At 48.4% G+C, this 23,650-nt stretch overlaps 1 protein-coding gene across 2 annotated transcripts in view; it reads right to left on the minus strand.

The window, feature by feature from the left end:
* Positions 1-23,650, minus strand: part of F13A1 (coagulation factor XIII A chain) — a 151,751-nt gene that overhangs the window by 94,194 nt on the left and 33,907 nt on the right. For both annotated transcript variants that reach the window (XM_047794523.1, XM_047794522.1), the window contains exon 4: positions 7,779-8,030. In XM_047794523.1, the coding sequence (XP_047650479.1) occupies positions 7,779-8,030 (252 nt within the window). The remainder of the gene's footprint in view (positions 1-7,778; positions 8,031-23,650) is intronic.

Below are 23,650 nucleotides of genomic sequence, written 5' to 3' on the forward strand. Positions count from 1 at the left end.
ATAGATATTCCATACCCACGAGTGTGTGACGAACTGCCAACTGAACAAGCATGTGCTTAGTATTTACTCCCTGCCAGGAACTTTCTAAGTGTGGTATGAAAACGAATGACTTCATTAAAACACATGACGTCTCTAAGAGGAAGGCGCTGCGTTTTCCCGATTTTATGGATGAGGAAGCGGGAAGAGAGAAGTATGGTATCTTTTCCAAGATGGTATATTTTCCAAGTATGGTATCTTTTCAGTATCTTTACTGAAAAGTAAAGCCAGCATCTGAACACGAAGCTGTCCCCAAGCAGACTAAGACTCTGAGTTGCCAGATTGCTGTGTCGCCAGCATGCAGCCTGGGCACGTGGCACGGTCAAAGTCTTGTGCAGGAATGACAGCTGGGGATGGATGTCTGGAGCTTGGAGCCGGAGAGCGAGCATCAAGGAAAAGAAGGACTTCCTTTGGGGCTTTGGGTCATTACTGAGGAAAGGCATAAATTTAGGCGGCAAACGGTGGATAGGGAGGAGCTCTGTAGCTCCCCTTCTCCTTCCTGCTGCTGAATTAAATCTCACCTCCAAACGGGCCGGCATGATCATGAATCCGCAACCGGGCGAGGAAATCAAATGGGGAGCCTTGATTTAAATTTTAAATTTGTTTATGATTTTAAAAGAAGATTGAGGGTAGAAAAGCAAGGCTTCTTTCCCCTGTTTGTATTCAGATCTGTCACTTGAAAATACAGTTGTCCAAAGCTGGGATTAAAAAAAAAAAAAGTACATCACCATGGAAACTCCAAAAAACTCTGATAGGCTGACAAAAACAGGAAAACTATACCATTTGCCTCTTGAGATTTGTGTTGTTGGTTTTTTTGCTTATTACTTAAATGTTTGTTTTTTAAACTTTTTGTCGGTTTGAGAGGTAGAGTGGGGTTTTTCTAAATGCAAGGGTGGGCAGGAATTGGGGCTCCACTCAGTACAACAGAGGACACTGATATACTATTTAAAAGGGTAAACAAGCTGAGGAAGAACTCAGTGTTCTAGAAATCCAACAATCTGAACTGTTACAAAACAGAGGGTATGCCTGTGTGTTTGTGTGTGTGCCTCTGTGTGTATTTGCATGTTTGCGGGTGTGTGTATCTGTGTGTATGTATTTGCATGTCTGTGGGTGTGTGCGTGTATGTCTCTGTGTGTTTGCATATGCACATGTGCACCTGTGTGTGTGCCTGTGTGCGTGTGTGCGTGTGTGTGCCTGTGTATTTGCATATCTGTGTGTGTTTTCATGTGCACACGTGTGTTTGCGTGTGTGTGCATATGTGTGTGTGCCTGTGTGTATTTGCATGTCTATGGGTGTGTGCATGTGTGTTTGCATGTGCACGTGTGTGCATGCGTGCGTACCTGTGTGTGCGCACGCGTGCCTGTGTGTGAATGCTTGTCGGTGAGTCTGGGGATGACACTTCTCAACCATGGGAGAGCTGACAGGGGCAGCGAGGTCCAGAAAGCTCCCAGAGCTGGAGTGGCAGCACCACCGACCTGCTGACAAAGTCTTGATCCTAAGTGACCTCTGGCAAACAACCGCCATGGTGATCAGACTCTGGAGGAAAACAGAGTCCAGAGGGCGCCACTGGCGAGGACAGACTAACACCCTGTCCACGTCCCCCAGCGCCTCGGCCAGGCTCCCAGGGTGACTGACCTAAGGCCAGGCATAAAGAAGAATGGCCTCGTTTATTCCCCGATTCCTCTGGCGGGAGGAGCGGGGTAGTTAAAAAAAGAAAATCGTGGGCTGAGAAATGTTGGGAGTCACTTATGGGCTGATTTCTGGCACCCCCAGCAATGACTGCGTGCCTCCCCAGCCAGAGAAAGTAAGACTTTATACCAAATATGTAAAAATAAATGCTGCGCCTATTGATTTTAGTATCTGCAGCGGCTCTCAGGGAGAAGGAGGGTTATTCATCACTACCGGGCTGAATATTTCCTCTTGCCTCTTTACATGCTGTTTTCAAGTTAAAGCCAGTGCCATTTCCAAGGTCATTAAAGTCGAGCCCAGCAAAGGGATCAAAGAAAACTGTGGAGCTAGGAATGCGAGCTGGCATGTATTTTGTCTCCAGAGAGCCTGCCAAACAGCTGAAATCAGAGTTTGGTTCAGTTTCTGACCCTTTAGAGGAAATGATGGGTTGGCCCCTTCAAAAAGGCTCAGCGTCTCACCTTTTTAGGGAGGGGAGGACTTTTGATTAAGGGACTCGGGGTAACTCTTACTTGGCTCCCTTTAGGGTAAAAGCTGAGCACCGCTAAAGCTGGCGAGTGTCATCAGCCTTTAGGGAGCAGCTTTTCTGCAGAGCAGGGGGGACTCCAGGTTGGGGTCGTCATGCTGTTTTTCCATCACCAAGTAGATCAGAAGGGGCGCCAGCCTGAGCAGGCTGTGTGCAGGCAACTTGTTCCATCTATGGCCCTGGGAACCACTGGTGAATACTAAGGAAAGCATTTCCAGAGTCTGTGCTTTTTTTTTTTTTTTTTTTTCTCTTTCTTTCTGGAAGGGCCCAGAGTCACTGTCTTCCCAAAATGGGTGTGTGTATATGACTTCCAATAAAATTTTATTTTCAAAAACAAACCAAAATTTATCTGTGATTAAAATATTTTTAGGAGTTCCCGTTGTGGCTCAGCAGATTAAGAACCCAACGTAGTGTCCATGAGGATGCAGGTTCGATCTCTGGCCCTCGCTCGGTGGGTTAAGGATCTGGTGATACCGCAAGCTGCTGTAGCTGTGGTGTAGACTGGCAGCTGCAGCTCTGGTTAGACCCCCAGCCTGGGATTTCCATATGCTGCAGGTGAGACTGTTAAAAGAAAAAAAATTGTTTCAGAAATATTACCTATTTAAGAATGCAGTTTTTTCTCCCACAAACTCTAAAAGCACTTATTTATATATAAACTATAACCAACAGGTAGATATATATCTTCTTTGCTTAAACTTGCTGTGTACACAAGGCAGATCATTCCTAAATATTCATTTAAAGCTAGGGCCTCTCTGGGAGTTCCTGTTGTGGCACAGTGGAAACGAATCCAACTAGGAACCATGAGGTTGCAGGTTCGATCCCTGGCCTTGCTCAGTGGGTTAAGGATCCGGTGTTGCTGTGAGCTGTGGTATAGGTCACAGATGCAGCTCAGATCTGGCGTTGCTGTGGCTGTGGCGTAGGCTGGTGGCCACAGCTCTGATTTGACCCCTAGCCTGGGAACCTCCATATGCCATGGGTGTGGCCCTAAATGCAAAAAAAAAAAAAAAAAAAACCCAATACCCTAGGGCCTCTCCTAGGCAATATCTCATTCACCTAGTCCACATTATTCTACAAGTCATCACATTTGCTACCCTTAAAAAACAAATTTCTCATGAATTTATTGGTCTCATACCATGAATGTGCAAAGTGTTCCTGTGTATTTTCTCTGGTCAGTCTATCCTGAACTGACATAATATTTAATGCAAAGCCAGGACCCACACAAGCACAGTAAAATAATACACGAGGCACAGGTATAAACATGACACTGTGTGTTGCTATGTTGCCAGGAATGTGGGAAAAGGGTGTGTGCCATCTTTGCTGGTATTGCTGGGAGAGAGCATCTCCAGCCCTCTGGCCACGCATCTGTGAAACTTTTTCAGCCTGCGTCTTCACAATATGCATCTCATTTATTTATAAATTATGGAGTTCCCTGGTGGCTCCGTGGGTTAAGGACCTGGCATTGTCACTGCTGTGGCTTGGCTCGCTGCTGCAGCCAAAATGGTTTACTACAGCCTCTCGAGAGGCCTGCCTCTGCACCTGTGAACTCAGGGATGGAAGGAACACATGAAACACAGGCAAGCAATTCCTCAACAATTGGGTCTCTGTTCGTTCCCTGCAAAAATGTGCTGCATTATATCACGGCTCAGGCCAGCTTGGGAAGTTTATTTGATTTGTGCTATTTCACCAGTTTTGCTGGTTAAGGACTTTTTTTTTACTGTGCCTAAACATCTTCAGAAGAGAGACTATTATTCATGAAGCAATTCTACAAAGAAAATGGCAGATATTCTTTACTTAGCACAAATCCTCAAAGGGAAACTGCCCTTATTGGGATGCTTAATTTTTTTCTTTTTTTGCAGAGAAAACTTGTTTGATCTTTCAGCTATAGCAACCTGGTATTTATTTATTTATTTATTTATGTTTAACGGCAGGGCTTTCCAGTGATGATTAGAACATTGTAGAAACTTTCCCAGCTGGCACCCACGTCCTATTTCTCTTGTTACACAATACAGGACACCCATGGCTCTGCTTCTGAAAATGAAAGCGTGTATGGAGTTCCCATCGTGGCTCAGTAGGTTAAGGACCCGACAAATATCCATGAGGATGTGGGCTCCATCCCTGGCCTCGCTCAGTGGGTTAAGGATCTGGCATTGTTGTGAGCTGTGTGATGCAGGCTGCAGATGCAGCTTGGATCTTGAGTTGCTGTGGCTGTGGCTATGGCTCTGGCCAACAGCTGCAGCTCCAATGCGACCCCTAGACCAGGAACTTCCATATGCTTCAGGTATGGCCCTAAAAAGGGAAAAAAAGCTAACCCAGACTACATCAGGATATCCAGGTTGTAGCCCCAGCTTGTTTCCTGATTTTCTATATGACCTTGAAAACTGTATGTAATCCCAAGGAATCTGTTTTTTTTTTCCCCCTCTTTAATTATGAAGCTAATAATCCTCTCCCTGCCTCTCGAAGTGCTGCTTATCAGTTCAATCCGCAAACATTCATGAGCCTTCACTCTGGGCCTGGCACCATGTTAGGCTGAATGAGAGCAGGCATCCGCGTCCGGAAACACCGGATGCAGGCAGACAGGGGCTTTGAGCATCCTTGGAAGACAGAAACCACCACCCGCATAAGGAAAGATAAATGCCACGAACCGGCAGATGAATTCTGGATTAGACCTTCTAACCCCGTTCCAGAAACAGCGTTGGATCTTGAATCTGGGCTCCTCTAGATGCCACTGAAAACTATGTTTACTGTGAGCTCTCTGGCTCCCTTCTGACTGCATGTCACAGTGAATAAGGCTCACTTGGTACAAGAAGGATGAATGAGACTCTAACAATTTAGACACTTGCAGGAGTGATATATGCTATGCCATTCGATAGGTGGTTTGAATAAATAAAGGGCTTAAAATCTCCCCATAAGCTTTCGTCAAACCTCATGAAAATTCAGTTCGCCAGCTCTCTGACTGACTGCTCTTTACAAAGGGAACCCACCGACCTGCCCTTCCCACCTCCCCAACTAGGCCCCTGCTAGATGTTCCGGCTGTGCCATGACTGACTTTAGTGATTTCAGCGTCGTGACTCATGTTTATTAGTAGCTCATCTGTGAAACCCTTGCCAGATGCTCTTTGAGGACAAAGACGGTCTTTTTCACAACCGTCTTCCCAGGGCTTCAGGATCGACGCTCAAAATGTGTGAATGAATAAATAATCCTGGTGCTCTAGCCAGGGGTAATTGTGTTGTCATGAGCGTTGGGCTGGTGACATACTCTGAATATCTGTGGGTTGATGGATGGATGAATGCTCTAGCCTGAGGGTATAAATTCTGGTCTGGGTTCAAAGGTCCCCAAGAGAAAGGGGTCCCTGTTCCCCCGGGAATAGCAGGCTGGCATACTCCTCCCTTCTTCTCTACTCAAGGGTTTCAAAGACCGTGTCTAATCACACAGCAAACAGCACCAGGACAGATGTCATAATAAACCACAGCTGGGTCATATTTAATGACTATCTCCTAAAAGCATCCAGACATTGGAAACTTACTGGTTCCTTTGCACTAAATTTAATTGATTTCTTTCTTTAAAGGAAAAAGTGAACCTCCCATTGAATGAAAAGTTAGAAATACCTGATGCTAATTTCATGTCAGATGCTGTGAGAGAGAAATCGACACACACAGGTATCCACAACCCACGTCCCCCCCACACCATCCACCATGACTTTGACTTTTCTCAGGACGGTAAGGTGTGCGGTAACGTTACAACTTTGCTGTGACGAGAGGGGGCAGAGAACTTGAAAAGCATGTATTTGGAATCAGGAAATGAACGCGGCAAATGTTTAATAAACGTTCAAGCCCATACCAGGCACTGTGTTAGGTGCCGAGACAAGGGAAAATCAGCCATGGGAAATGACGTGGGAAACAAGGGGTTAAGAAAAGACAAACTGTGAAAATGCTCGATGCCCCATGACCCAACAGAGCAATCGAATCCTGCCCTGAGTCCTAAGCACAGGATGGGACGCTGAAATGTTTCCCTCTGGGGCACCAGGGCTGATCCTCCAGACTGGGACAGCTGGCATTTCAGCAGGGAGGTACCGTCAACGCCTCACAGGTCCTGAGTGGTCGGAAAAATAAGATGACTTTGCAATAAACGCCCAACTCAGTCCTGCTGCCTTGGTGGGTCCAGCTGTCTCTCTAAGACCCAGCGAAGGGCCCCCTCCTGGAACGGGTCTGAAGCCTGGTTAAGCAGCGTTCAGTGAGGAAGCCAGCCAATCATTCCCCCATGTCCCCTCCCCTCCCCCGCCAGCAGCGCGGTCTTGCTCCCCATCCCCCTGCCTAGTCCGACTCCGACTCCGAGATGAGGGGGGATAAATGGCCTGCGAATGCAGAGCGAGCCTGAAGGGCCCTCGGGAAGGCGGCGGACACTCGGCCAGCGAGCTGGCTTCCCATGCTCCCTCCTTGCTCTTGGTTCTCAGCAGATGACTTTGCTTGACGCCTGACTGAGGAAAAGCGAGTCACACGATGGGAACAATTTCTTGCTCCTGCCGCTGAGTCCAGAAAACCCGCCCTTCCTTCACAACCTCCTTGGCGCCCAGCACAGAGGGGGATGGACAGACCCACCCGTCAAGGGCTTTTCACCCGTTCCCTGCATCCCACTCACCCGAGGATCTCCCTAAGTCAGTGACTCTCCACGTATCTTCCAGAAGCCATGGATAAGCCCTGAGGTCCTACTGTACAGCACAGGGAAACTATATCTATCCAGTCTCTTGGGATGGAACATGATGGGAGATAATATGAAAGAAAGAATCTATATCTACGTATGCCTAGGTCACTTCCCTGTACAGCAGCAATTGACACAACCCTGTAAGTCAACGGTACGTGAATAAAAAAATAAAATAAAAATTGCATTAAAAAAAATCACCCACAGAGCTTTTGAAATCCCTAAAGCCCCGGCTGCAGCCCAGACCAATCAGAATGGGTGGGAAGACCACACTGTCTGCATCCTGATAGTTTTGAGAAGTCACGTTAAAGAAATAAATAAATTTTGTTGGCAGAGCAAACACAGAGGTGATGCCACCGACATGGCACTATGCAGTTAACCGACTGTGCAGCGTTAGGGAATTCTCAGTCATGTCACCTGCAATAAATGCATAGCAGCGTGAACGTCATATACACAGGTTATGTCCGCCCCTACCCTGAGGACAAAGTTTGTGTCTTGTTAGGTATCAGTCATGGACAGCAGTGCAGGCAGGCAAGGGACACGTCTTCTAGCCTCAATCTTCCATCCAACCCAAAAGAGAGGCCTTAGAAATCCATACACTGTTAGTTCGTAACCGATGGAAGACGCGGCAGAATTGAGACCCAGTTGATAGGACTTCGTCTATCAGGGACTGGGAAGGAATTCTGTCACCTAACGGAACTCGAGCGCCTAGAGAAACTAGTCCATGGAAACACCGACCTAAGTCATAGGGAGTGACACACAGAGTGGAGGACGTTTTAAAAAGAGAGAGAGATGCACTACGTTTTCCGTGAGCGCGTGCGCGCCCGGCCCTCACCTTCACACCAAGGGTTGAAGAGGATGTACGTGTCTGTTTCCGGGTTCCGGCTGGTGCGGATCACGCCGTACGGGGTCCAGACGGCAACGTACATGCGGAACTTGCCCACGATGCAGTCTGGCGAGGACTGGACGGACAGCCGCACCGACCTGTCCTCCGTCGTGGTGACCTTGGCCCCCCACTTGCCACTCTGCAGCTCGGAGACGATGGGCACTGGGATGTAGGTTCCTTTGTTCTCCTGGGGGTAGCGACCTACGGGAAGAAAGAGGAAACGCGCTGGGAGGAGATGGCCCAAACCATGTTCTAAAAATTCTTCTATGAAGCGCGTAGTTGTCCTACAGCGTTGTCACAATCTCTGCTCCACAGCAGAGTGACCCAGTCACACGTAGCTAGGCATTCCCTTCCTTCTATTACCTTCCATCCTAGTCCATCCCAAGAGGCTGGATGGGGTTCCCTGTGCTGTGCAGCAGGACCTCACTGCTTACCCATTCCAAACGGAGTAGTTTGCATCTACCAACCCCTACCATTTTTGCGCTCACGCTGCCGTCTCTATGGCTAGAGATGGGAAGTCACTCATTAGACTTGAAATCCTAAGGCTTGGTTTGAATGTCACTCTTGCTACCAACTTGCTGCATGATGGAAGTCAGTTTTCTTCATGTCTCTGAACATGAGACCTGACTAGATGTGAAAAAAAAAAAAAAAGCAGCAGTACCTACAGAGATTTTTGTGGGGTGGTTAGTCAATACATTCAGATAAGATACAGAAATACTCATCTCGGAGGCAAAACCAAAAACAGAGCTTAGAGGGTAACGCGAAGGCTTTGGTTCCCGACATCCTGCCCTCTAAAATTGCTTTCTTGGGGGCCTAAGGCAAATGTTTTTGTTTATTCTGAATACAATTTTTTTGTTTGTTATATTACCTATAGTAGAATTACACTTATAGGTTGTCCATACGTATTTTCGTATTTAACTGAAACGGGCTTATTACCAGTCTCATTGGTAATGTAGGTTAGGTCCTGGGCAAGAATTCCGGCTGCAGAGGCAAATTTTCTAGGTTTGAACATTGGCCCCGCCACTCTGTTAACACTGCAACCTCTGGCCAACTACCAGAGGTTTGACTCTAATAAATCTCTATTTTCCTCTCTCTTTCTTCATCAGTAAATGAGAACAGTAATACCCAATGGTGAAATAAAATAATACGTGTTAAGATGCTTTACACACAATTTCTCATGCATAACTCATTTTTAGCTGCTATTTCAATAGCAAATTAAACATCAGGGCATTTTACCATATGTCCAGGCTATTCACACTTTATGTATAACTCTCAGGTTAAATCTTACTTCTCATTATTGCTGCCATTTTGGACCAAATTATTATTTCATGATATTGACCTCAACACACTACATTTTACCAATGGGTTCCTGAAAAATCAGTCTTTGCCGCGTATTGAAGGTCAATTTCACAGCATTCTTTAACTCTTTAGCTTACAGTTCAGTATAGAGTTTGGTTTACAGAATAGTCAAATGCATAGACCTTTTAAACTGGAGCAAATCTTTCACTTACAAACTTTCCCCAAATGTATTAGACATTCAGTTCTTGAAGAAAATGACAAGTCAGACTAATACGTCTGCAAATCATTTTGACTGTAAGCCAAAGAAACGTTAAGAATAAAACGTACTCACTTCAATTGCTTTTATACAAACCACGTAGCGGATTCTACGTGAAAATGAATAGAAACAGTTCTTCTTTTTGATCTCCCCAACTGCTGAGGTTTTTAGAGGACCCTTTGGCAGGTTTGATGTTGAAGACGGAGCATCTAAGGAGGCAACTGCATAAGTCGTCACTATGTACTTCTGTGAGATGCTTACTCTTAATGAAAATGAAGTTAAGAGCTCCCTGGTAGCTCAGTGGGTTAAGGACCTGGCATTGTCACTACTGTGGCTTGGGTCACTGCTGTGGCAGAGGTTCAATCCCTGGCCCGGGAATGTCTGCATGCCATGGGCGTGGCCAAAAAATAAATTGATATCATGCAAGTCAGGGAGAAAGAGTAAGACTCCAGGGCTTTGCTATTATTAAGGGCATCAGTTTATCAAGACTCAGAATGAATATTATCATAACTCCAATAAAACCTGAAGATGGTTTTCGGCCGAGGTGTGACAGTGTTTGGGTGGTATTCCTGGGACTACATGGGGGCTCAGCCTTAGGGAAGCCTGAACGTAAATCGCCTGCAAGAGCTGTTTGTTGAAAAGGCACCAACCATACCATCTACCCTAGCCTTCCGTACTTGTCCTCTCTGGACACGTGCAAACGGGGGGGACGGGGTGGCCCTTTCTCTGCAAGCGCCATTGCTCTCCGGAGCCCCCGTCAGTGTAGACTTCAAAAGCAGTCTTGCCATGGCCTTCTCCCATGGCCTATGGTCTGCAATGGTTCTGGTTCAATCCCTGGTCCTGGAACTTCCAAGTGCCATGTGTGGGGCCAAACATTAAAAAAAAAAAAAAAAAAAAAAGGCAATCTGGCCAGCTAAATGGGACCAGAAGTCATTTATTGCAGGGACTCCTGGCAGCTGTTGCCACCAAATACTAATGTGGATTTGGAGTACACAGTATTGTATTTTACCCGTTTGGCAAAACTAAGCTTTCAGAGATAAAAATCTATGTGATAATGACAGACTTAGACTTTTTTTTAAGGATGAAAGGAATTTTTAAATGACTTCCATAAGCAGGATCCTTGAGGAATAAGCAAAGAATTAGGAGAGTGAGGAGTTCCCGTCGTGGCTCAGTGGTTAAGGAACCTGACTAGGATCCATGAGGATGCGGGTTCGATCTCTGGCCTCCCTCAAAGAGTTAAGGATCCTGCATTGCTGTGCCTGTGGTGTAGGCCGGCAGCTGCAGCTCTGATTCAACCCCTATCCCGGGAACCTCCATATGCCACGGGTGCAGCCCTAAAAAGACAAAACAAAACAAGACAAACAAGAATTAGGAGAGTGTATCTGAAGACGTGTAGTCTGAACCTCCTGGAAATAACGAAGCCGATCACTAGTTTCCACTATGACACAAGTCATGGTCTCAGAGACATATGAAATTTTACCTAGCACATTCAAATTAGACCAAAGAAAAAAAAAGGTAAAGTAAAAAGGAGAGGCACGTTTATTCATGCTGGCTTTGAACCCAGTCACGCCTCAATCTAAAGACTAGTTAGTTTGTCTGAACCTTTTTTCTTTGTGCGGCAATATTGTCTGCTATGTGCTAGGCATTATTCTAAGTGCTAGAGACACAACAGCAAACAAAGCAGACTCCTGTGCTCCTAGAGTTTACAGCTTTGGGAAAAGCCAAACCTAGGCTGGGTATGATGTACCTGTTACCGCTTTATTCCTTACAACAACCGTGAGAGGGAAATCATTATCATCATGCTAGTTTGACCGATTAGGAAACTAAGACGCGAGATCTCTGAGCAATTTGCGCAGGGTGATGCAATTAATGAAGAGTGGGCAGAGAATGGAACCCAGTCAGTCTCGCTTAAGAGCGGGGTGGGACTCCCCAGCTTGCCTCGCTGTGAAGGACCCAGCACTGTCACTGCCGTGGCATGGGTTCAATCCTCCGACCTGGGGGCTTCTGCATGCTGTGTGGATGCGGCCAAATAAATAAATAAATAAAATGTAAAAAAATAAAATAAAAAAATAAAAAGAGCTGGAGAGTTTAACCTCTAAGCGCTAGGGCAGGTGTATGTGCAGAAAATGCTTTGGGGTTGGTGAAAACGGTGATGAAATTCCTTTTTTATTTTTTGTCTTTTTAGGGCCACACCTGCAGCACATGGAAGTTCCCAGGCTAGGGGTCGGATCGGAGCTGCAGCTGCCGGTCTACACCACAGCCACAGTCGTGCAGATCCGAGCCACATCTGTGACCTAAGCCACAGCCTGTGGCAACGCCCGATCTCTAACCCACTGAGTGAGGTCAGGGATTCAACCCAGATCATCCTGGATACTAGTCAGGTTCGTAACCCACTGAGCCACCAAGGGAACTCCCGTGATGAAATTCTGACTCTGCCATTAACCCTGGGTGCTACCCTGGGCGAATTTCTTGTCTGAACTTCCATGTCCTTGCCTCTGCGCGGTTCCGGAAATGGGGAGAAAATAGACTGTGTGATAGAATGAAAGCTTTATGCCTCCCTCACAGTAGGAGGTGACTCAGGAGACATGGTTGTGTTTCAAACATAACACCTGCTGGAAAGGAAAGCGGGAAGGAAGAGGATTTTGCCCCCAGGGTTTTTGCCTTCAGGGTTTAAGCCTGAAGGACGTGGGTGCGCAGGGAGAGCGGCTCGCTTTTGTTGCGGGAAGTCCTACGGCCAATGGGAGAGCACTTCGGTGGCTCGGACACCTGCTGTGTGATCCTGGAGAAGCACGCAACCTCTCTCACCTAAAACTTCATGTATTTAAAAAAAACTTTTTTGCTTTTTTAGGGCTGTGCCCACGGAATATGCAAGTTCCCAGGCTGGGGGTCAAATCGGAGCTCTAGCTACCAGCCTCCACCACAGCCACAGAATCATGGGATCCACGAAGCATCTGTGAGCTACACCACAGCGAGCAGCAACGGCAGACCCTCAACCCACTGAGCGAAGCCAGGGATGGAACCTGAGTCCTTGCGGATACTAGTCCGATTCGTTGTCGCTGAGCCACAACAGGAACTCCTAAAACCCCATGTATCCTGTAAAACGGGGATAACAGAGTCCTGATTTGGGATGGGGAGGGCAGCTCGATAAATGGCAATTATTGTTACTTTGCCACTTTCTCAGGCTTTTCTCACTCCTCTAAGGATTTCTGATTCCTCTGCTCCAGGAGCCGGAAGCCAGGACGGGCTCACTAATAGCCAGTCTAGATCTACTTACCAAGGCCAGTTTATTCCACATTCAAATAAACTGAGCTGCTACTTCTGTCAGGAAAACGTGTACAGCTTCTGCTCCCCGGCCCCTGCCCCTGCCCCCCAAAAGTGATGGCCTTCATTATTAACCAAAAACCTTAATGCATCCAGAATTATCTCAGAAGAATCATCTAAAACTCGCCCCTCACTAATACCATCGGATTTTCTGACTCACCACCACCTCTGTCATCTCCATTCACGCCTTCGAGGAGGAGGTGGCAAACTTTAGGGTCCCTGGGGCCAAATGCAGCTTGCTGCGTGTTTGTGTAAATAAAGTTCTTTTAGAACACACTCATCTAATTACGCATTATTATGCTCCAAGGGCAGGTTGAGTAGCTGTGCCAGAGACCATATGGGCTGCAATGCCGGAAATATGTACTACCTGGCCCTTCCCGGAAAAGTCTGCCAACCTCTGCCTTAGAGGATTTTACATCTTATTTATTTAAGGGGCGATTTATTATAGATACTCAGTGTCCAAGCCTGGGGCCTAAGAAGAAAATACCATCACCCAGTTTCTCCTTCAAAGAGAAACAGGTCACCAAGCTGATAACAAACATGGACACGGCTTTTAGGTCAACATTTGGTTCCGTGAAACTCCTCCCTGGCTCAGAGGGCGTGGAAGCCATCGGAAGGAGCTCGTACCTTCTGCGGATGCCACCAGACACAGCAAAAACGGTCAGCATTATGACCGCCGAACTTGCTCAGCGTGGCCAAGGCAGCTCGCGAGACAGATGGAAGTAAAGTGAGGGGGAATGACGTTTTACTTCCTGGGGTCCCTGAGAGGGCATTGTTACAGATGAGAGAGTGAGGTTCCACCAAGTCATCACACACCAGGCATCCGGATAACGAAGGGGGAGGCGGAAACGGGGACTGGACCAGAGCCTCGGCACTGGGAAGCCCGCGCTACCTCCCCCGCGTCATACGTCGCCATGGAGGATGCTGGAGGGAGGATGCTGGAGGGATGACGAAGATGAAAGGAGCCTGGAGAAGAATGGAGGTGGGGGGTCTGGAGGGCCGGGGGCAGAAGGACCATCGGGGAGGCATTGCCGTGGCTGCGGGATGTGTGATGGGGGTAGGAACCCAGGGGCTTCATCACTGGGGTGAGAAAGAAGACCCGGCAGAAAGGAGCCTCCCGGGAGGGTCTGGGCTGCAATGGGTTGGGATGGTTTCTAGGACGAGGTCAGAGACTGGAGGGAGGAGGGAGACGTGGAAGGAACTCTGTCGCCCGCTCAGGCCGGGTGGCACCAGACCAGTATGGAGGCAAAGCAGGAGCAGGGAGGAGTGGCTTTCACACCAAAGGGAGAAAAAAGAAGCCAGATTTGCAGCCCTCTGCACATGCCCTGTATGGAAAAACCGATTATTAATGTGAGACCGGCCGCATCAATAGCACCTCGGGGTCTTGTCGGCTGCCTTGCTACACCATGTTTAATTCTGAATGTAATGATTCCAGTGACAGCGCTGGGGAAGAATTCCCCGTGATTGAATTGTGAGTCCAGCAGTTCTGACAGAGCAGTATTTCATTTCGCTAAACAGCCCTCTCACCTCCAGGAGGTGGCGTGTTTGCGAGACCCACGGCCGTGGCTGCCCAACAGCTACCCTCGGCCAGACCCAGACGTGACATTCCGCCCCACGCTCATGCTGGCGGAACGTGAACAACACCTGGACGGGCGTTTTGTTCCCGAGGTTGTGCCCTCGGCAGTGAAAACCTGAGCAAGAAAGACAGAAGCGGCCAATCTTAGTACCCCGAGAGGGTTCTCGTTTTGCTTTTAATGATGTGGCCGTTGAAACTGAACTACGAACCACGAAAGGGATGGTTACCAACTGCATCCTCTCACACAGAACTAAAACTGGTGTCATCCTCCCAAGGGATCTGGAAAGTAACAGATGCTCTTAGTTGAAATGTTTGTTTTCATCTGTAAATCATGTTTGAGGCCACATGAAAACTGCAAGGCAAAATGTGCTTGGACCAGGCGCCAAATTCAAACGGCCCCGTTCCTCCTCTAACCTCAGTCTCTCCTTACACGGATCTGTGAACACAGACAGGTGCACCCACCTCAACAGCACCTCCCCCCCCCGCCCGCCACCATGGCCTGGAACCATCGGAAAGAAGATGAAAATATTTAATTTTTTTAAGAGTTTATCCTTTACCAGTCCTGACTCAACAGGCTTGCGCTGTCTGCATGGCTTCTTCATATTTGTATCATTCACGTGGTGGGCAAGAGAAACCCACTTCCAGCTCAGACTCCCCCACATGACCTTGGGCAAAATCTGCTCTCCATCATTCATCCGACAGACCTGAGAACCCTCTGCATGCAAAGCCCTGCATAGGTACCACCCACAGATGAATGGGCTGCATTTTAAAGATCCGTGTTTTAGTAAGTGGATGGCTTGGACTAGTTTTACCTTAAAAACACAATGGGAGTTCCCACTGTGGGTCAGTGGGTGAAAGGACCCAACATTATCCCTGTGAGGATGTGGGTTTGATCCCTGGCTTCACTCGGTGGGTTAAGGATCCGGTATGGCTGCACGCGGCAGCATAGGTGGCAGATGTGGCTCGGATCCTGCATTGTTGTGGCTGAGGTGTAGGCCGGCAGCTGCAGCTCCAATCTGAGGCCCAGCCCAGGAACTTCCATATGCCACAGGTGCATATGGAAAGAAAAGAGAAAAAAAAAAAGAAGAAGAACAACAACACCCCCCCAAACACAATGTCCTATGTGCTGATTAGGGTTCCAAGTATTCAGGAAGACCCCTGATGAGCACAGACCCCTGATGTAGCAGTCACTGCAGCTGAATATGGAGCTAAGAGAATTATTCTGGCTTCACTTGGTTTGCCAAGTGGGAGGACAGCCTGGAGGAGGAGGGGTCCCTGTAACTGAAGCAGGCTCACCTGTCTGTCACTTTCCCTGATGCTCTGCAATGAAGAAGCAGGAGCCTCAGGACACCCCTAGTTCTCAGCTCTTGGGCACAGGGCCTGTCCGTCCAGGGGCCAGTCTGTGCTCCACTCATGCAGTATTTAGTCATAACACTTCTGGGATGGGAGGTCAGAGTCTTAATTAACCACCAGGAAACCCCAAACAAAACTTGTTCTCCTTATTAACTTAGTGACTTGTCTTCCTAAACTGAAGACACTGTTTTATTGCCTTCCGAGCCCCACAGACTCTCACCATGCCTAGTGCTGGGTAAGTAAGATGTCAGTGGACTGAAGTGGGCTTTTTGCAGACTGGCCAGTCCCATCAAGATCATCACATAGGAGTTCCTGTTGTGGCTCAGCAGGTTAAGAACCCGACGTAGTGCCCATGGGGAAGTGGGTTCAATCCCTGGCCTTGCTCGCTGGGTTAAGGATCCGGCGTTGCTGCAAGCTACAGTGTAGGTCACAGATGTGGCTCAGATCTGGTGTGGTCGTGGCTGTGGCAGAGGCCTGTGGCTGCAGCTCCAATTTGACTTTTGTATGCCGCAAGCACGGCCGCTGAAAAGCAAAAAGAACATCGCACAGACTTCAGAAGCCCTGGGAACGAGAGGCCTGCAGCAACCAGCTGTTACTTCCAGGCACCTTCACAAGAAACAAAAATTTCTGGTTCCAAACTCTTTCCTTCAAGGGGTGTTTTTCATTCACATACAAACACATTTCAAGCTGAGCTCTGACCACCGAAGTGCAGACTCGCCTTCGTACTGAATTCTCCTAAGAGGATCTCCCCTGAGGAGCTCGTGAATATGTCAGGTCTCCAGCTGGGAAGGTAAATTTCACGATGTGAATTCATTTTTCCATTTGATTCATTTGTTTTCCCCAAGACGCACCTTCCTTGTTCACAATAATCAATCTATTTCCGAACAGGCCTGGGAAGCGTTGCTGTGACAGTATGATGCATATGCCGCGGGGCTGGAAGCGTGTACAGCAGCCTCGCGAGGGGAAGCGGACCGTGTTTCACTGGCTCAGGATGGAGGCAGGGGCGCAGGGACCAGCATGCAACATGTCCCCCGAGTGACTTTCGGAAACATCACATCAGGCCACCGACTCCAAAAACAAACACCACCACCGAAAACGGAACAATCCAAAAAGGCACAGAAACCTTGGGTGCTGACCGCTAAGAGGAGAGCAACACAGATGCTCCACAGCGAACCCTCTCCTTGGGGACCTCAGGAACCTACCCTTCCCGTTTACTCCCTTGCCAGCGGGATGGATGTATACATATATGGCATGTGTCTATATTTAAAGTAGTGTGGCTGTTTCCTAAAGGAAGAAAAGTTCCGGGCAGTGTTGATTCTGTGGCTCTGGCGAACTCGAGAGGGAAGGGGAAGCTTCTTGAGGCCAGGGACTGAGTTTTGTTTCACTTTGTCCATCTAGAGGATTGCATCAAGGTGGAACACAGTAGCTCGATAAATAGTGGGTCATGTGGCGGCGGCTACACTCTTTAAGGTGTCCTGCCTATCCCCCCTTTATTTCACTGTCAACCCTCCCAAGTCTCTTAAAATATGTTTTGGAGTAAAGGTGTGATTCTGTGAAACAAATAGGAAAGCAGCCCTACGTGAGGCTCTTTGAGTGATTCGGAAAAAAATATTGAAGGCCGCGCCCAATGAGAGCCATGAGAATTACAAAGCGGAAGCCTTAGAGGACCCCAAGGAAAGCGCCTGGACAGAAGGAGACAAGGGCGTTGCCAGGAGCCCAGAGAGGAAGAAAGGGACATAGGAGGTAAAATTCCGAGGAAGCATCAACAACATGGAGAAAAGGGCGTCTCTTCTTCCGGGAGATAAGACCGCAGGGCTCCTTCGACAACACGGACCATGTGTTAGACGTGCCCCCAGCATGCCAGGCTTCAGCTGGGATTACCAGCCCCAAGGAACAAAACGTGGCGGGGGTCCCGAGACATACATCATCACAGCTGTTGGGTGCCATGGAAACTTGGAGGAGGAACTGGCCAAAGATGCCGCAGAGCCAAAGAGCATTGCTCAGAGGAGGTGGCCTCAGGATCTAACCTCCACGTGGACAGGGCAGGGAGGGACCTTCCCAGCAGAGGGAATAGGAAAGTGTGGGTTGTAAGGGGACCACGCGATGCCTGTGGCAGGAGAAGCAGCTGGTCTGGGCCGAATAAGCACCAGAGGGGCCTTTAAAGCCATGCAGAGGCATCCAGGCTATATCCCTGGAGATGCGGGAGATGGGGCGGGAGCCACTGAGAAGCTTAAGAGAAGCCTGCTGAGATCTGCGCCTCAGAAAGACCTCTTTGGATGCAGGGTAGAGAACGATTTCCAGGGTGGGGGCGGAGAGTGGAGGGAAGCCAGTCGGAGGGCAGCTGAAGGACGTGGGTACCGCATCATCTTCTCTCCGGACTCTGGAGGAAGGTGAGTGGAGGGATGAAGGGTCGGAGCAGGAAGGAGAAGGAGTACAGGCTTGGTCAGGTGTGAGAAGCCGGTTCTCAGGGAGGGGGTGGAGCCAAAGGTGACCCCAGGTAACGTCATTCTTTACCAAAGGGCTTTTAAGTGCCTACTAGGTGCCAGGCACTGTTTTGGATGCTGGGTACGCAGCCACGAGAGGAACAGTTGTTCCCTGCAACCCTGAGACTCATGACCAAGCTGCAAGGCTGGGTGAGCCGCTGCTTTGAAAGGCATCTGCTCCGAAAGAGCAGGACCTGGTGTGGTTCACTGCCACGGAGATTTACTCTGGGAAGCTAGGTTTTGTTTGTTTTCATCTTCCTTAACCCCAAAGCACGCGTTCACTCATTAGAGAGAAGACAGAATACCTGCCGTCTTTAAGAAAAAAATAATGGACATCGCATCTCTACGACGGAGGCGACGCTGGGTGGAGAACGTAACGCGACCCTGTAGGTTTGTTCACGTCGCTGATCCAGTTTCTAAGGACCAGGAGGTGGGGGAATCAGAGCACGTGGGTCGGAGTTCCAGGTTGTCTGCGGGGGAATAAGGACTACTGCTGGCACTTATCTCCTGTGCTGCGTGGCTGCTCTCAGATGCAATCCCGAGCCCCCCAGGACCCTCTCCTGGGTTCCACAGGAAGCCCCTTCCAGGTCTCTGGTGCCCTGTGAGTGGCTCTGGCCGCCGGGCGGCTCTGGAGGCAGATGGGGAGGGGGCACGTTGGGTCTCTCTATTGCTCTCTGATTCTTGGCGGCTGAGTCTTCCTACTGGCTCTGGCTCTCGGGAGCAGCTCCGGGTTCTGGAGAGCCCTCCTCCCCTTCCATGGGCCTGTGTGCTGGCAGCTTTCTGCCTCTGGAGTTGCCTCCTTCTGCCACCTGTTTGGCTTCTTCTTTATTCTCTCACCACTATAGCCAATTCCTGTGATTAAGCTTCCATTGCTTACAAAACCTACAGAGGGTCTAGTTTCCACCATGGACCCTGACCCTGTAAGGGCTCAGGTCTTGTCCTGATTCTTTATGTTGGCTGGAGGCATTATGTCCATTCAACATGTGGGGAAACGGGCTCAGAGAGCTTAACCAGCTCTGCATTACAGAGCTATCAAGCTGCAGAGCCATGATTTGAACCCAGGTCAGTTTGCTCAGTCCAGCGCTCATGTCTGGGGAAGCTAATCAACCTCTCCTGGTCTATTTTCCATCTGCAAACTGGAAATTATAAAAGGTGAGGATTAAATATCAACACATGAAGGGCATATCACGAACTGATCAAACTGTAATTATCATGGGTTTTATGGTATCTAGTGATTACAACAGCAAATAAAACGTGTTAAAACTATTTTATTTTAATTTCTGAGCATGACACTCTGGTGTCTCTTCAGGGCGTATAAATCTTCTGCCTTTTAATTTCCGAGTATGAAACAGAACGGGGCTGCCTGTGGGTCATGGCCCAGGGATTTGCTCCACAGGCGCTTACTGAGCACCACTTAAGTGCCAGGCACTGATCTAGGTACTGAAATCCAGCGATGTCTGCCCAGGTTCTTGGAGCACACAGCCCAGGGGCATAAACGACAATAAACAAATAAATACGTGTGACGAATGCTAAACAAAGATGAAAAAACAAAGCAACTTTGGGGGACAGAGAGTGATGGGGGTGGTGCTAATTTGGAGCAGGACTCTCTGGTAAGGTGACATGGAACAGAGATGGGAAAGCATAGAGGAGATGAGCTGTGCAAACACTGAGAAGAGCCCTGCGGTACGTGCAAAGGTCATGGGGAAGCTTTCCTGGCATGTTCCCGAAGTCCATGCACCTGGATCAGAGAGGGCGCTGGAGAGAGCTGTGGGAGATGGGGCGACAGGGCCTGGAAATCAAGGATGGTCTTGCAGGTTGTTGTCAAGAGTTTGGGATTTATTCTTTTCTGCTTTTTGGTGGAGGAGCCTCGCCTTCAGCATGGGGAAGTTCCCAGGCCAGGGACTGAACCCGTGCCACAGCAGTAACAATGCCAGATCCTTAACCCACTGACCCACTAGGGAACTCCTATTCTTCTTGAGAAAAGAAATCACTAGAATAGAGACATGATCTGCCTTTTTTTTTTTTTTTTTGTTTCTTAAAGGGCCACATCTACAGCATATGGAAGTTCCCAGGCTAGGGGTCAAATTGGAGCTGCAGCTACACCACACCACAGCAACACCAGATCCAAGCCAAGTCTGTGACCTACACCACAGCTCACGGCAATGCCAGATCCTTAACCTACTAAGCGAGGCCAGGGATCGATCCCATATCCTCATGGATACTAGATGGGTTCTTAATATGCTGAGCCACAACGGGAATTCCTTTGCCTCACATAATTTTAAAAGATCACTTTGCTTGCCGTGTAAAGACTGTAGGGGAGCAATCTAGGTTGCTGTGAAGATCTCTTGAGTTCCCATGCTTTTTGATCATGAAAATCCTTCCCAGAGAAGACAAATTAGAGATGATGCTAAAATATTTACATCCCTGGGAAAGAGATTCGTCTGCTTAAATGCCTTACTCTGTGATATGAAAGCTCATTACCGTACTCTTCCGAAAAACTGGTTTTCATGGCTGGGAGAGAAGCAGACACTGAAACAGGGAAACTTGCTCAGAAGAGATGGTGTGAAAAACGTGGCCGCTTGGTTTGTCTACACCATAGTTTTTTTCCTGGGAAACCTCTAAGCCTTGAGGTTCCAGGGTTCTGACAATCCATTGGGGTTTAAATCCTCCTGGATCTAGCGATGCTGGAGAGGGAGGGTGCAAATATGCATCGGACGCTGATGGATTTCATGAGTATAAACCAAACTGCACCCAGCTCTGTGTCCCCCCGAGCTCCAACGGTTATGGGACGGTTTCAACTGACAAGGGATATTTCCGCATTTCCTGGGGCTCCGCCATCCTCAGGCTGGGCTCTGGAAACCCAAGGCAGGTTTGGATGGGGACGGGGAAATGCACTTTGGGTGGAAAGGACAGATCAGTGACCTGGCGCACCCAGCTAGCAGCTCTCCACCAGCTTCAGGAAACATGCTTTAAGGAATTCTCTCTTATAGGAACTGAATCCCTCAGCAAAGGCTAATTCTATGGAGCTAAAGTTCCACTTGTTTGTGCTGTATCCATCCTGTAAGCAGCCTGAGGCTTGTAGGTCTTAGAGATTTAGAAAGTGGTGGCCTTAGCCAGCAAAGGTAAGATCAGAAGTTTAACTGAATGGCAAGGAAAACAGACCTCGGGTGAAAGAAGTCGCGGAAACAGTCAATTCTTGTTAATAATTTAATGGCAACAATAATGGGACTAAGAACAGATCATGGGTAATCCTGATAAAATACGTGTCTGTCTTTGGAACGCACATCCATGCACGCAGTACCTAACAGCAAGCGGGAAATGAGTGCGTATCGCCAGAGATTAAACCCGTTGTTGGTGGGGCAAAAATCAACGCGGAAATACCCTAGGAAATAAGACGAGGTCCATGTGGTACTAGTCTGCAGGTGTAAATCGACACGACACGCTCCATACGCATTGAAAGAGATATTTACGAGCCTGTACTGGGGCGACGTGGTACCACTCAACCTGGTGGAGACAGGGTGCGTGGAGAAGAGTGATAAGCTTCCTGTACTCAGTGAGTTGATAAGCAAACATCTGAGTTTCAGCTGTAACTCAAGTCAGATTAATGTCACGTGAGAGTAACCCACCAAGAGCAGCGGGTGGCCAGCAGCGCCAAGGACGACTTTATCTTCAGGACCAAACAACACAGAGAGCGTGAAGGACGGGGGAAAGAACGCGATGCGGGATGCACTGGATCAGGTCACGCGTGTGTATGTTATGCGTGGGTATCACTGGCTTACAACACGTGTTCCGAGGTGCCTCACGAACGGACCATGGCTTACATTTAAAAGCATCATAAAATGTCTTCTACTCAGGCCAGATCTTCACAAGTGACATCCATCAATTACCTAAGTGACTCTGTCAAAGACGGTGTTTAAACAAGGAAGCCAAGGAACCATGTTTGGTCCATGTCCTGGTTTGGTCCAGCGCCGCCCCCACCCCACCCCCTGGGGACTCCTCTGGGGAGAAGGATTCTACTTTTCCCCAAGGCCTTGAGATATATTCCAACTTTCCTTCATTTCCTCCAGTAACTCTTCACCCACTATTCTGCCTGCCATCTTTTTTTCTTTTTCTTTTTTGTCTTTTTAGGGCTGCCCCCATGGCATATGGAAGTTCCCAGGCCAGGGGTCGAATCGGAGCTACAGCTGCCAGCCTTCACCACAGCCACAGCAATGTGGGATTCAAGCCGCATCTGCAACCTACCCCACAGCTCAAGGCAACACCGGATCCTTAACCCACCGAGCAAGGCCAGGGATCGAACCTGCATCCTTATGGATAAGAGTCGGGTTTGTTTCTGCTGAGCCACAACAGGAACTCCATGGTCTTTAAGTTTCTTAAGACGAGCAATACTTTTTGAGCTCTCTCTCTCTTTGGAAGACCAGTATCAATTCTTCGAAAGTATGTGCTGAAGAAATAACCTCTAGATGCTCTCTGCACTAGGCCACATCCTCGCTCTACGAGGGGCAAGACACGGCCCATCCCCTCCAGAAGCATCGGCTTCAGAGAAGACAGCACTGGGGGGAGCGACATGTCCAGGAGGAGCTAGATTCCTTGTATAGCAAGTCACGCAAACGGCATCCAAGGCTGGAGAAACCAGGACATCACTGGAGCAGGAATGACTGAGCAAAAAAGGCCCGCTTCACGGTGTCACATAAATCTAGGGGAAAGCATGCAAGGAGATTTCTCCCTCACTCCTCCTCTTTTTTTATGGCCACACCGGCGCCATATGGCGTAACTTCCAAAGATGATTTTACCTTATACTTGTGTCCTAAATAATCGGGGCTGTGATTTTTTTTTTCTTGGAATTTTATCATCGCGGCTATAAACACAAGCGCTGTCTTTGTGAATCATCTTTATTTTTAACATTTGGCTAACACTCCACTCAAGTGTCTTTGACATGTTTAAAGCAATTTGTTTCACAAATACGAAAGTTAGAAAAGATTGAGGTGATGGAGAGGAAGGAATGGAGACAGGGTGTCACTTTTCTATCACTTAGAAACATGTTGCACAAATAAAAAAAGTTGTTTGATGGGAAATGCCACCCCCGCTGTCTCCACGGCTTCGTTTCCGTCGTATTAGTCAGAGAAACCCTGGTTTGGTTTCCTTCTGTCAAGTTAATGGCTTCAGAATCCCAAGGGCTCTTGTGTATCCTGGGCACTAATTTCCCAGCAAATTTACAGCAAATGTGTCAAGCTAACTGTGAGGTGTTGGACCTCAAACGTGGCTTGTCCCTTCGGGAGCCAGTGATGGGGTCCAGAGGGAAAGCTATTTTGACTTTGTATTTTCCCAGTCAGGGAAACAGGATTTAAAATAGACTTTGTGCTTGTAAGTTTGAATGGAAAACACCATACCTTGATTGGAAGAGTTGAAAGCCCTGGGCTGATGACTGCTTTCCCAAAAAACCACCCCTGTGTGTGCTTCTCCCCAGGTCCCACCACAGCGTGAAGCGTGCACATGCTCTGCCTAGCTGCTGGACAACAGGAGGCATCGGGCT

The sequence above is a fragment of the Phacochoerus africanus genome, chromosome 9 (genome assembly GCF_016906955.1).
Source record: "Phacochoerus africanus isolate WHEZ1 chromosome 9, ROS_Pafr_v1, whole genome shotgun sequence".
NCBI lineage: Eukaryota > Metazoa > Chordata > Mammalia > Artiodactyla > Suidae > Phacochoerus > Phacochoerus africanus.